This window comes from Pan troglodytes, chromosome 3, assembly GCF_028858775.2.
Source record: "Pan troglodytes isolate AG18354 chromosome 3, NHGRI_mPanTro3-v2.0_pri, whole genome shotgun sequence".
In the NCBI taxonomy this organism is placed as follows: domain Eukaryota; kingdom Metazoa; phylum Chordata; class Mammalia; order Primates; family Hominidae; genus Pan; species Pan troglodytes.
Genome location: NC_072401.2, coordinates 22,912,971 through 22,927,595, shown reverse-complemented (window position 1 = coordinate 22,927,595; position 14,625 = coordinate 22,912,971). Strand labels below are relative to the sequence as shown.

Below are 14,625 nucleotides of genomic sequence, written 5' to 3'. Positions count from 1 at the left end.
CAAAGTAGGATTAATAGTAGCTCAAAGTTATAATGATTATTTAAAATTTAAGTTATCTATATCTGTTTATTATAATTTATATAGAATATAAATGTAGAAGAACTTTGTATAAGCCATCAAGTATGTTTATATCTTTTTTAAAAAAATAAAGACGTTTTAAGCTAGGAACAGTGGCTCATGCCTGTAATCCTAGCACTTAGCGAGGCCGAGGCAGACAGATCAGTTGAGGTCACGAGTTTGAGACCAGCCTGGCCAACATGGTAAAACCCCATCTCTACTAAAAATACAAAAATTAGGTGGGCGTGGTGGCACATGCCTGTAGTCCCAGCTACTCGGGAGGCTGAGTCACGAGAATTGCTTGAACCCAGGAGGCAGATGTTGCAGAGGTTGCAGTGAGCCAAGATTGCGCCACTGCACTCTAGCTGTGGGTGACAGAGCAAGACTCTGTCTCAAAAAAATAAAAAAAAAAAAAGTAATAAAGAAGTTTCGTTTGGGAGTAATTAGACATAAGGCTGATTACTTATAATACAGCTTTATTTTGAAATGTATGAAAAGCAGATAGGGGCTTAGAACTGACTAAACAATAGGAAGCCACTGAAAGACATTTATGTTGGAAAATGGCATGAAATCATGTTTTAGAGACAAGTAGTCTGGGAATAGGGTTCCGCATGAAATGCTAGATGTGGAGTGGAAGGTCAGTGTTAAGGGTTGTCTACTTGTGGTTCTTTCTCCCTGTAGCTTTTTAGAATGTTTCTTGTATTTCAAGTTACCTTTGAAAAACCAATTAGGGGCTTAAATGAAGAGATTCTTTCATCTATACAGTAAGGGAAGAGATTTCAAATCAATTATTAGAGTAGAACAGAATGTTCGTGCTGCATAGGAAATTTGTAGCTGTTTTCAGTGTGTCCTTTTGTTTTCAGGGAAAGGTATATGGCCTGATTTTTGTTTTTAAATAAAAGACTGATTTGGTGTGCAGCTTTACTCATGACTTAAGTTAGTTAAATTAACTGCTTCTTAACTCCTTTGTAACTGCCCTGCAAACATTTCTATCTCAGTGCTTTTTAAAATCTCTTCTTGAGCTTTTTGTATTTTTTCTTTTTCTTTTTTTTTTTTTTGAGATGGAGTCTCGCTCTGTCGCCCAGGCTGGAGTGCAGTGGCACAATCTCGGCTCACTGCAACCTCCACCTCCCAGGTTCACGCCATTCTCTGCCTCAGCCTTGCGAGTAGCTGGGATTACAGGTGCCCACCACCACGCCCGGCTAATTTTTTTTTGTATTTTTAGTAGAGATGGGGTTTTGCCATCTTGGCCAGGCTGGTCTTAGACTCCTGACCTCGTGATCCACTCAACCCAGATTCCCAAAGTGCTGGGATTACAGGCGTGAGCCACCACGCCTGGCTGTATTTTTACTTTAGAGGACTGCGTTAGAATTGACAAAACCATACATCTGTGAAGTAGGCTTTTGTTATGTTTTTGGACAGCTATGACTGAAGTAATGAAAAACAAAATAGTAAACTGGAGCCTACTATTTTGTTGATTTTAGTTTTAGATTGATTTCTAGCTTTGGCCTAGGGATTTGACACATCAGCAAATGTTCTTTAGGCAAAAGAGCTGGGTGAGACAGAGCTTCTGTTAGGGCAGGCTGCTATTTTCTTAGTATTTCCTTTGCCTTCTTCGTCAAGAACTAAAATGTTTGGTAGGTTTAGAACTTGGGTTGTCTCTTACATTTTTACCAGTTATCTTATACCTGTTATGAGAATGTATACATCATGGAACACAATGAACATCATCCAAGTAAAACATGAAAACATAAAAATAATATTGCCAAGCTTCCCACTTTGAGATTTGATTGAGATGATCTTATAGTTCATGTAATAATAGATTATAGTGGCCTTTAAATTTGATTTATTTGTATTTGTATATAGATTTCTGGGGTACAGGTGCAGTTTTGTTACAGGCATAGATTGCATGGTGGTCAAGTCAGGGCTTTTAGGTATCCATCACCTGAATCATGTACATTATACCCATTAATCTCATCATCCACCCTCTTCCTACCCCCTCATGCATGTGATTTTCCACTGTCTATCATTCCTATTGTGGATTTTCTAAATGGAACAGTCTGTGGCATATATAGCAGTATACCTGGCCTACATCTTTTAAATACCTTTTAAAGACAACGTGGCAATTAAGGAAACTTCTTACCATTCAACATTGTGTTGCAGTGACATTGCTTATCGTAATTTGGGTTGGCACAGGTCTAGAGCTGTGGATCAGGAAACTTTAAATGTTTTGCATGGGCTGCTACTGTCCCCAGATTTTTGAGCTCTTGAGCCAGGCCATATGCCAGTTGTGAAGGATGATAACAGCTCATATTTCAGATATGGAGAATAGCATTTTCTCAGTCCAATGAGTAGAAAAGAGAATATGATTAGGAATGGAGCATGTAATACATTTCTTAGATTAGGAATCAGAGATCTTCCTCTTACTGTTTCCCACCTGAAAGAGAAGGTATACAAAAAGAAGGAATTCTAGAGTGGATCACTGTTGTAGCCATTTCCTCTGGTAACTCTTCAAATGGGGACCTCAAACTTCCTTGGCTAAGGGATGATGAGACCTTGGCGGACAGCCTAGGCATTCTCAGCCAGATTTCTCATCATTTTTGATTAAGTCTTGGCTTTGGAAATTTAAGAATTTTTTTTTTTTTTTTTAAAACAACCCTTGCTTTAAGTGTGTCAGAGGCCTTAGTAGACATGGGTGGAGTGGGGGTGTAAAGTTGATTAATTCTATATATTGATCTCTGCCTTTGCTGATGGAGAAGTTCTCTTGAACTGTCTCAGAGAAGTATAGTCCTACTTGCAAAGGTTCTCACTCTGTCCCACTGTAACAGTGGACATAACTGGCAGACCAAACAGGGAGCCAGTAATGGACTTCTGTGAAGCCTGTGTCCTTCACTTAGGAAGTTAATTTGCAGAGAAATGTCAGGAGATCTGCAGACCAAAATCTGTCAGGAGATCTACAGATCAAAATTTTTTCAAATTGTTCTTTATGATCAATCTAATACCTGTATTTTTTCCTCAAGAGTTATACCTTTAATATTTCCCTATCAGAAATATATGTATTTATAAGAACTTCCCTTTACAATTTCCTTTATGTGAAAACATGTGTATGTATTTGTATATAAATACATACATACAACTTATATATACATGTTTGTATAAAGAACTTCCTTTATACAAAAAAGGTGGTTGTTACTGAGTAATAAAATCATATGAAGGAAAAATTAGATTTCCTTTCATCATTTCAGTCACATCATCCTGAGATAACTTGTATTAATGATCTGGTGTATATATATATATATATTTTTTTTTTTTTCTGTTATATCCAGAAATGCATAGACACACATACAGAGCTTTAAAAATGCTCTGTACCTGGCAACTCAGTTTAAAAATAATTTACCAACATATTAACATGTTTTTAATAGAGTACATGTTGATTTAGTTCATGCTTGTCAGTGGCTACAGAATATTCTAGTTATAGAACAGATTGTAACTTAGTCATTCCTCTGTAGATGGAGATTGCATTTAATTGCATTTCCCCTTCCTTTACCAAATCTGCCCTGATAAAGGCTTCTGTATAATAGATGATGTATCATATACACATGCAACTCTTAGGAATTCAAATGTTATCTATTTAGCATAAAATAAGTAAATAAAGTCAAATTAAGTGAGAGTAAGAAACAACAATGGCTGGGCACAGTGGCTCACGCCTGTAATCCCAGCACTTTGGAGGCTGAGGCGAGCGGATCACTTGAGGTCAGGAGTTCGAGACCAGCCTGGCTAACATGATGAAACCTCGTCCCTACTAAAAATACAAAAATTAGCCAGGCCTGGTGGCATGTACCTGTAATCCCAGCTACTCCGGAGGCTGAGGCATGAGAATCACTTGAACCTGGGAGGCAGAGGTTGCAGTGAGCCACTGCACTCCATCCACTGCTCTCCAGCCTGGGCAACAGAGTGAGACTTGTCTCAAAAAAAAAAAAAAAAAAAAAAAAAAAAAGAAGCATAAAGGATGGGGGTGGGCGGGTAACTTACCTGTTGCTCCATTCTATGAGCTTATTGTGATACAGGAGCAGTGACTTTGTTCTTGTCATTCTCAACTCCCTCTTAGTTTTATTTATTTATGTATTTATTTAGTGAGCATCTCAGAGCTAGACTGCGATTGTAATGTTGTAAAATATGTGTCATTGCTTATGTCCCCCCAAATCCAAGCTAATTACTTCACTTGTGTTCAGCCATACAAATGGCAATCTGTTCCAACACTCAAGGAAAAATTGGTTTGCGTTGGGATTTACTGAGAAGATGGCATGTCCTTCTCTAATGTGATCCCTTCCTTTGCGATTTCCAAGGGAAATATCTAATAATATGCATATTAGAACCTAGTGGTTGCTGTAAGATGCAATTCTTTTTTTTTTTTTGAGACAGAGTTTCACTCTGTTACCCAGGCTGGAGTGCAGTGGTACCATCTTGGTTCACTGTCACCTCCGCTTAGCCTTAGGCTTAAGGTGTCACCACCTTAGCCTCTCAAGTAGCAGGGACTATAGGCACACACCATCACACCTGGCTAATTTTTGTATTTTTAGTAGAGACGGGGTTTCACCATGTTGGCCAGGCTGGTCTCAAACTTCTGACCACAGGCAATCTGCCCGCCTTGGCCTCCCAAAGTGCTGGATTACAAGTGTGGGCCACTGCACCTGGCCCAGTTCTTTGAAGTCCTACATTTGTAGGATAGATATTTATTTCTAACTTACTGTTATGGAATCTTGCAAACATTTAAAGAAAATCGGAGACAATTGTACATATAAGGAATGTGTGTGTACCCATTGCCCTGTCTTAGCACTTCAGTTTTACCTACCATGTCTTGTCTTGTAGCATTCATTATTTTAAACATATTTCAGTAATCATATAATTAAAATGGGATAGCTTCATAACATACACAGTTGTTGATTGTAATTGCATCTAAGTTACTTTCTTAAAAAAAAAATTTTTTTTTTTTGAGACGGGGTCTCACTCTGTTGCTCAGGTTGGAGTGCAGTGCTGCAGTCCCGGCTCACTGCAGCCTCTGCCTTCCGGGTTCAAGTCATTCTCGTGTCTCAGCTTCCTGAGTAGCTGGGATGACAAGCACACGCCACCACACCCAGCTAATTTTGTAGTTTTAGTAGAGACGGGGTTTCACCATTTTGACCAGGCTGGTCTCAAACTCCCGACCTCAGGTGATCCACCCACCTCAGCCCTCCCAAATTGCTGAGATTATAGGCGTGAGCCACTGCACCCGGCCAAAATGATTTTTATCTTTTTTATTTTCTTAAAATGTTATTGTGATGTATACTGCCATGGGCACACCTTTCTCAAAATTCACATTTGGTATCTGCTCTGATAGGCCAAAAAAAAAAAAAAAAAGACATCCCTTTCCTCCTTTCAATTTGCAAATACTCTTTTCTGTTTAAGTTCCTAGGTACTTATTCTGTGAGAATCACTGAATCCAGCCTTTTTCTTACAAAAAAATTATAAAATATAAAAACCAATCCAGTGTTGTTCTTGCTGAAGGTCATTGGAGGTTAATTTGTAAAGTGTTGGCCATTGTGTGATATCAGGTCTTCCCATCCAGAAATATGTTGCTACAGGTGTCCCAAGAACAGCTGACCTCTTCCTGATCAGTTCTCTTCTCCAACTCCACTTGGAAATGCATCTGCCCGATGGTCACTCTCTCTCACATGTGAAGAATTCAGCCCAGATTCCAGAGGAGAAGTTGCAAGACTAAGTTGCAGGACTCCGGATTTCTATCCCATCCTCTGCCGTGTTCCACCCCCACCTCATTTCTAGAACTTTAGGTCTAAATTCTGCCTGTTCTTGATACCATAACAGGCATAGAACAGATCTTGTGGAGGTTGAGCATATGCGATTTTTCCAGAGCGCTCAGTCTCATTTTAGCATTAGAAGTCCCCTGAAGTTGAGGTGTACATCCTGAGCAATGGGCAATTATTGAGCACCATTTATATTCCAACATGTTACTGGCTGTACACGGAAGTGCATACACACACAGGCCCTCCTCCCCCCAGCTCTAGAGCTCATCGTCCGGTATGAAAGAAATACTTCGGTCAAATCGTTTTGGGTGTAACAAACCACTCACATTGTAGAATAGGGGTTTCTGAGTTCCATTCATTCAAAACGCTGCGAGACTCAGGTTATGTATTGAAGCCTGCTAACACGGGATAGACTAGAGAACTGATGTGCCCAAGAGCAACGTGGAATTATATCCCCAGTCTCTCATTTTAAGCCCTGAACTCATCCCGCTCCCCTCATATTTTCAGTCATGTTTAGTACGCTACTGCTGCTGATCATTGAGGCCATCCTTTTCCTTTTGTTATTTTTTAAAGTTTTAATTATTTATTTTCTATTTGTTTTTACATTTTTATTTGCTGCTTTCTTAAATTAGATGCGAGTGAACCCTTAGAGTAATTCTAGTGGGAATTCAGTTAGGGTACCTTTTAGGTTCACCTGATATTTGACAGAAAAATTCTTATCTAGCTTTAATATGCTTTTAATAATTGTATTTACTACTTTGTGTAAGGTGAAGCATAATTTTCTTCTTCACCCTTGGAGGAAGTGTTTTCTAATCGCTCCCTCTTTATAAGCACTGAAACTTTCATGACTTCTTTACAACATTATTTAATGACTGTAGGATGCTTTAGAAAATATGAAATAGGATAAAATGATAGATAATTGTATTTTTAAAAGTGAAATTGTTTTCTGTCTTTCAGAAACCTTTCGGGGAATTTGTTTTCTTCATTATCTCAAGGAACTTTTGATTATCTTGCCTCATTACGGTCTTTGTAAGTAAGAATTTTTTTCTCTCTTTTTTTTTTGATTTTCATGTCTTTTTGAAAATTAAAAACATTTATTATGTGGTTTCAGAGACTTTGTTAGGACAATCTTGTCAAGGTAGAGTCTCACTTGAGAGCTTGCATTCACATTGAAAAACATACAGTAACCCTGAATAATGTGGTTTAGACTAGGACAACTGTTTTCTCCTTAGGATACCATATTACTCTAATCTATATTTAGAGTAAGTAAACTGGTAATTGTTTCTTTTTGACTTTTTTTTCAAATCATAAAATGTTGCCTTGTTTGACTAATTAAATTTCCAAAGTATAAAATAACCCTTCCTATGAAGAATTTGTAAGAATATTTTATACTTTAGGAATTTAATTTTATCCTGTAAACCCACCCCCCACTTAAAATCAAATTTACAGCTTATTACTGATGTTTCTAGGGATATTCATTTAGAATGCCTACTTTATGAAATCAGTTTAAGTTCTGATTTACAGTTTCTTGTAGCTTTAGAATTGGTTGATTTTTTTTCCCCCCAGTTTTGTTAACTGAGAGATTGCATAGAAGTTATTTTGAAAGTAACTATTTTCAGATAAACCTTAACATATCTCAGACTATAAATTATCCTAAGCTTATTGGAATTACAGTTAAATATAATGTTGTTCAGGTTTTCATTGTGAGTAATTTATGGGATTGAGTGTCTTTCTTCCAGGGAAAGAGTTTTTCTCTCCTGATTCCTCTCTTCCCTGTACTCTGACTTCTCCTCTCATCTCTGTTCCTTTCCTGCACCTGTCATTTAAATCTCATTTAGGAGTCTTCCTTGGGATGTAGCTAATAGCTATTAGGAGCCCCAACCAGCTCCTCACCATCATAGCAGGCATGTGTGTGTACTTCTGGAGTCACTTTGGCTCACACTCCATACTCCATCTTGTTTCTCTTTTTGGCACCCTTACCATTCTTATCCAGAAGACTACCTTTGAGCAGAAACATCTCCTTTTGGCATATTTAGTGGGCTCAGGTCAACCATTTCTGCAAAGATTAGGAAATAAAAAAGACAAAAGCTAGTCTGGCTTTTGAGACCCTGGGTAGCAGGAACATGGGAAGTATTTTCATCCCCCAAATGGGGGAAATTGCCAGTGTTTTTACCTGGTAGTGTTAGGAACTTAACATAAAGTGGTGCTTAGGAATTAGGAGTCTGTCACGTCCTCCTTCTGGTATTATTTAAATTTATTTTCTGTGCTGTATTACATCAGATCCCTTTTCTTTTTTCCTTATTCTTTTTTGCCAAAACTACTGAGGTGAACCCTGAGCCAACACTCTAGCTGTGTTAGAAGCACACACACTTAACATTATTGCACTTTGTTGATTTATTTTTATAGAACATGTTGCATTCTATTTTAGTTATGTTTACATTTTGATTCTTCTATTATATGATACCCTCCATGTTGGCATGAACAGGGTCCTGCATTCATTGTTATTAGCTGGACTTAGCAAATGTGTGGCACATGAATAGTCAGCGCTTAGTAATTATAGTATTTAAGAGATTTTGTGCTTATATCTCAGCTTTGTTTATCGTTTCTTCTTCTTGCACCCAAGTGCCAAATTATAAAGCTTTTTGCCTCATATAAAGACATTTCTTTACTATCTTTTATATCAAAGCTGAGGTATTCTTATTTGTATGCTTTTGATTTGTTGGGTCTTTATCTCTTACATTTGTAAATATCTATAGTGTCACTTGGCACATAGCAGGAAGGGGTCAGAAACAGTCCCTACCGTAGGGAAGTTTGCTGTCTAGTTAGACATACAGAATATAGCCATAAAACAATCTGTATTGCTTTAGGTTGCTGTTTGATTGCCAGAATCAGCAGAGTTGGTAGGCATTTAGGCCAAGAATGTGGCAATGATGGTGGAAAATTGGGGATGGCTTCAAGATTCAGTATTAATGCCACACACTGCATGATAAATGGGTAGAAGCTCGATAGACAAAAAGGAATGGGATTTGGTATTCCAGAACTCTGGTGTTCAGTGGCTTGTTGCATAGAAGAGGGATATCTGCCAAAGAGTCTTTGTTTGCCTACAAAATTTCATCCAAAGCAGAAACCCGGGATCAGCAAGAACAGTGTTGGGGTCCAACACTCTGCAATTCAGCTCCTTGGAGAGAAACTGTAGCTAGTTGATGAAATGTACTTTAGGCATGGTATGGGTGAACAGTATTTTGCTTGCCACCAGAAATGTAACCCAATATAAAACAAAAGTGCTATTTAATTTTATTCACTATAATCTCTAAGTTGTATTTGCATGTTACAGGGAATTCCAGACTGAGTATCTTTTGTGTGACTGTAACATACTGTGGATGCATCGCTGGGTAAAGGAGAAGAACATCACGGTACGGGATACCAGGTGTGTTTATCCTAAGTCACTGCAGGCCCAACCAGTCACAGGCGTGAAGCAGGAGCTGTTGACATGCGGTAAGGGAGAAATCCAAACCGAGAAAGCATTTACCATATTTTGACTTGCTGCCATGTTTTTCTTGACAAATTGTAAGATTCTCTTTATACTTGGACAGAACTAGTATGCAGCCAGTAATCATTATGGATTTGATAATATTTAGTTTATGCCAACGATTAAGCCAGCTAGATTAAATGACCTTTTTTTTTTTCAGTTGTCTTTAAGGTAGCTGTTTTTAGGTTCACATCAGCTTGCTTTATGCAAACCAATTTCAAAGAATAGATTTTCAGATTTTCCATCAGTTGGCAACTCATGAATTTGTCTGTAGTAACACAATCTCAGGATGCCCACATCCTGTGTGTGGGTGGGAATGTGAATGATACAGCCTTTTTGAAGCAACATGTTTCAGTGTTCTTAAAAGACTGATACAGGCAGGGTGTGGTGGCTCACACCTGTAATCCCAGTGGATCACTTGAGGTCAGGAGTTTGAGACTAGCCTGGCCAACATGGTGAAACCCTGTCTCTACTAAAAATACAAAAATTAGCTGAGCATGGTGGCAGGTGACTGTAATCTCAGCTACTTGAGAGGCTGAGGCAGGAGAATTGCTTAAACCCAGGAGGTGGAGGTTTCAGTGAGCGGAGATCGTGCCATTGCACTACAGCCTGGGTGACAAAAGTGAAACTCCATCTCAAAAAAAAAAAATAACTGATACAGTTAGATCTAGTAATTCTGTATCTTATAGTTAATTCTTAGGAAATGATCAGCTTTGTATGTAAATCTTCAGACTCTGTGTATAAGCATATCCTAAATTCTCAAAAATAGGGGATTGGTTTAATTACTTGTGACATATCCATTCAGTGAATGCAGCTATTGAAAATCATGTTTTTGAAGAATATCTGGGGAAATGAGGGAAATAACATATTTGCCACGTGTTAAATGAAAAAGAAACAAAAACAAAAAAAAACAAAAAAGCACACCTACACACACAACCCCATAAAACAAAAACAGTCCTGAAGTGATGGGGGGAGGTCCCAGTTTAGTCTTTGTTTGGAAATAATCTATCATATTTTTTTCCTTTTCTCTTTATTATTATTGTTGTATCACAAGTAAAATATGCTCACTGAATGAAAATTAAGATTTGTGCAAAGAAATAAAAGAAGCAGAGAAACAAAGACCATGTTTATGTTCATGACTGAAAATAGCTAGTGTTAAGACCTTTTTGTATCATCTTCTATGACTTTTTTTATTTTTTAACCAAAATATCGTTACACTCTAATGATATTTTATAACCTTTTTAAAGTTGAATTAATGTAAATGTATTTTCTCATTTAAAATAGATGCATATCAACTCATTGTATAGATGAAGCCATAGTTTAACAACTTCTCTATTACAGCATATTTAGGTCGTTAATAATTTCTTGCTTCATAAATAATGGAAGGACTAATTTCTTTGTATGCATTTTTGCATATTTTCTATTATTCTTTAGGATACAGTACTACTAAAAGTAGAATTGTCATGTTAGAAAAATGGACTACATATTTAGAAGTCTTTTAATGAACTAGTGTCATTTGTGTACATTTTTGTACATATATTTAAAATCTTTTATTTTTCTGACTGAAAGGAAAAAACTGATTAAAAACTGTTTACGGTATATGGGATCTTAAAATACTGTTTTTTTCTGTCTTCTTTAAATGTTCTGATTTTTCTGGAGTGAACATGCATTAGTTTTACAGCCAAAAACTCATGTTGTAATCAAAGGTATTGCAGTCTCCAAAGTGTATTTTAAAGTTGTAAATATCAGTATTTACTTATCACTGATGCCATTTTCTAGAGCACAGCTTGTTCTTTTAGTTCATTTCTGTAATCATCTGATACTCTTAGGATGCCACTGAAGAGGAATAACTCTAAATGTCAGAACTGATTATGAAATTGTTTCTTTTTAATTTTGTTTTAATCTGTTATCACTAAACTCAGTAGCAGCCTGGTTGATACTAGCAGTAGCATGCTGGTTATTGAGGAATATTTGTTGTTCTGTTTTTATTATTTTACCTAGAATTTCTGTAACTTTTAATTATGGTGTTTGGAAATTATATTTGTTTACTGAATCTTTGTTTGATTGTCTCTAGACCCTCCGCTTGAATTGCCGTCTTTCTACATGACTCCATCTCATCGCCAAGTTGTGTTTGAAGGAGACAGCCTTCCTTTCCAGTGCATGGCTTCATATATTGATCAGGACATGCAAGTGCTGTGGTATCAGGATGGGAGAATAGTTGAAACCGATGAATCGCAAGGTATTTTTGTTGAAAAGAACATGATTCACAACTGCTCCTTGATTGCAAGGTAAACTTTTTTTTTTTCTTTGAATGAAGAATTGTGCCTGTATATTTTATTTATCCTTTTGGAGGTGTAATGTTTAGTGGAATTTGAATTAATATTTCATCTTCTTGTATTTAAAAATGCAAACATCTGGCATTTCCTTTTCCTGGTTCTTATTCATCTTCTAAAATTAAATAGCCATCTTTTCATCCAGTTTTTAAAGAAAAGACTTAATTTCAAAGAAACTTTAGAAATTGGAGACTTTTTTAAAGTTTTTGGAGGAAAAATGTAAACTTTTAGTGCTAAACCTAATTTCCAACTATTTCCTGCTGCTAAGCTTACATTTTCTCTTTTAGTAATCACCTGATATTGACTCTAGTCAAAATATTGACTGATACAATATTTTAAGGTACTTATCTTCTCCACCTACTAGTATAAAAGAATATAACATCTGAACTATCAACCTCATGATTGGTGTGAATACCAAAATAATTAAAAGTAAAAATACTTTATAAAGTATAATAGACTAAGAATATATATGATATTATCACTTACCAGATATTTTACTTTGGTAAAATTTTTACCTCTAGACATTGAGTTTTCCACTCCCTTTCTTCTTTCTTTCCACCTACCTAGAACTTGGCTTATATTTTTATTTCAGTAGAGCTGCAGTTTTCAGACTCTCTGCCAGGTCCTCCTAGGGTAACATCACAGCATACTCACAGGGGTGCTATGAAAGATTATTGAAAAACTAAAGGTTCTGAGTTGACATTCAAATCTCAGGGGTTCTCTGAGTTGAGATTCAAGACTTATGCAGTTGGCTATTTTATAATTTTTCTTGAGATTTCATGTCTACTAGAAGCATATTTTCATTGATATCTTCCAACATTTAGAGTGGATGCTTTTAAATCCTTTCCTGCTAATTCCAACATGTGGGCAATCTTGTGGTTATTGCTACTGACTGCTTTTCTTTTAAATATGGTTCATATTTTCTTCTTTTTAAAAAAATATTGTTTATATGTCTGACAGTTTTGGGTTATAGACTGGACATTATGAATGATTTGCTGTGGAGGAGAAGCTGGCTAAGTACAGCCTATGAACCAAATCTGGCCCACTGAGCCCATAAACTAAGAATGTTATTTATATTTTTAAATGGTTACATTTCAGATGGTTACATAATTCCCTACATAATATTCTTAATATTGCTTCGTAGCCAGCAAAGCCTAAAATATGTACTGTCTGGCCATTGAAGAAAAAGTCTGCCGACCTCTGACTCTGGATTCTGTTATATTCGCCTAAAGTGAGCTAACTTTTGTTTGGTCAGGCAATTAGCTTGGCTGAACTAACTCCTAGCTCTGTCCCCTCTGGTAGGCAGAAGCTAAAGTCTTGGTTTCTGCTCTACCTGCAAGTGTAGTTCAGGATCAGTAAGAGATCTTGGTGCATTTTATACATAGAAGTTTGGGCTTCCAGCCTGACTTCTTTCTACCTCTGTCTTCTGATTTTTTAAGCCAATAAGATTGTGAGTTTCTATTTGAGTGAGGCCTACCCTTGGGCAAAAGCCATTAAAAAAAAAATCTAGTTACTTCCCAGTGCCAAAAACCCTTGTTTCTCATATCAACTCCTGTTCAGTTATTGCCTGCTTTTGATCAATCTTCATGTGTTCAAATGATTGTCATTTTATAATTTGTCAGGGGCATATAATTGTTAGCTGTGGGAAGGGTGATTTAATATGAGCTACTCAGTGATTGCTAGAAGCAGAATTCCCTTATTAGGAGATAAGATTAATCGTTGGAAATGATATATTCATTGTTACACTAGTTTTACTGTAGTGATAATTTCACATGCCTATACATATGTCAGAATTCATCACATTGTACACTAAGCAGTTTATTGTATAAACAGACAATAATTGATGTATAATTCAATAGTAAAGTTTTAAAAGTAGAACCATTTTCTATGTAAAAGAGCTTTGATTAATTTAGAACTCTAAATTATTTGACTATAAAATAAGTAGATTTACTGTATAAGTCTATTTCTGCAAGTCATGCTTAAATTTAAATTATGTTTAGCAGTGCAAAAAAAGTTAATTCTAAGGACAGCAAGTTAACCTAACATTTTTTTTGGTAGGGACATGTGACCAACATGAAAATCTTTCATGTGAAGCCTGAGACAGTTCTTTACCTAGATTTTGCCCCAGAATAATAGAAGAAAGAAATATGTGGTTATTGCATTGGTTAATCTGAGATTCCTATTGATTTTTCATTGATCTCCCCATGTCTTTGATTCTTCATCAGTAAGAAACAGTATTTTTCTTAGGAGTTGAAATTGAAGCTACTTCTTTCTTTTTAAATCTCCAAACCTGCTGCCTTGAGGATTCCTGGAAATGTTATTCCAGTGATTGGTTTTAGATATTAAAAGTATTGCTTAAAGTTATCCAGGAAACACTTGCAGATTTGGAGATTGAAGGGGAAAAAAGTAGTAAGAAAACTAGAAACACTCCATTATAGTGTTTGGGATGCTGGACTTTGGACAGTTACTGTGGTACAAAGCAAGTGCTACGTGTAAAAGTCATTGTAGAACAAGAAATGAGCATCATTGTCTGATCCGAATCTGAGGTTAGATTAATTTTAGAGTGTCTAGCAGGCACACATATCTCATTAAGAAGTAGTTGTTATTTAAGAATACAATAAAAATTTTATTTCAAATTTATGTGTGTTACTTTTTTCAAATGGCTACTAAAGTATTTGAATATAGATAGACGTTTTGGGGATTTAATTTAGTAATAGAAACCACCATAGGTATTTTTTTGAGCTGGGGTGGGGCACCATGAAAAAGTTACTATGTCAGTGAAGTAAGACAGTGTTTGGGAACTTCTGGATTAAGGAATGATTTTCATTGACGAAATACACTTCTTCCTAGTTCAGTAAAGCCTTGTAAAGTAGAATGTTGGACAAAGTTAAATTTAATGTCAGAC

The 14,625-nt window shown here is 36.4% G+C and overlaps 1 protein-coding gene across 2 annotated transcripts in view; it reads left to right on the top strand.

Annotated features, from left to right (window-relative positions):
• Positions 1-14,625, top strand: part of ADGRA3 (adhesion G protein-coupled receptor A3) — a 128,386-nt gene that overhangs the window by 61,389 nt on the left and 52,372 nt on the right. Inside the window, exons 5-7 of one of the 2 annotated variants that reach the window (XM_001164297.5) lie at positions 6,816-6,887; positions 9,193-9,353; positions 11,462-11,675. In XM_001164297.5, the coding sequence (XP_001164297.1) occupies positions 6,816-6,887; positions 9,193-9,353; positions 11,462-11,675 (447 nt within the window). Of the gene's footprint in view, positions 1-6,815; positions 6,888-9,192; positions 9,354-11,163; positions 11,246-11,461; positions 11,676-14,625 lie in introns of those variants that run through there. The other variant, XM_016951401.4, reaches the window with a different exon arrangement.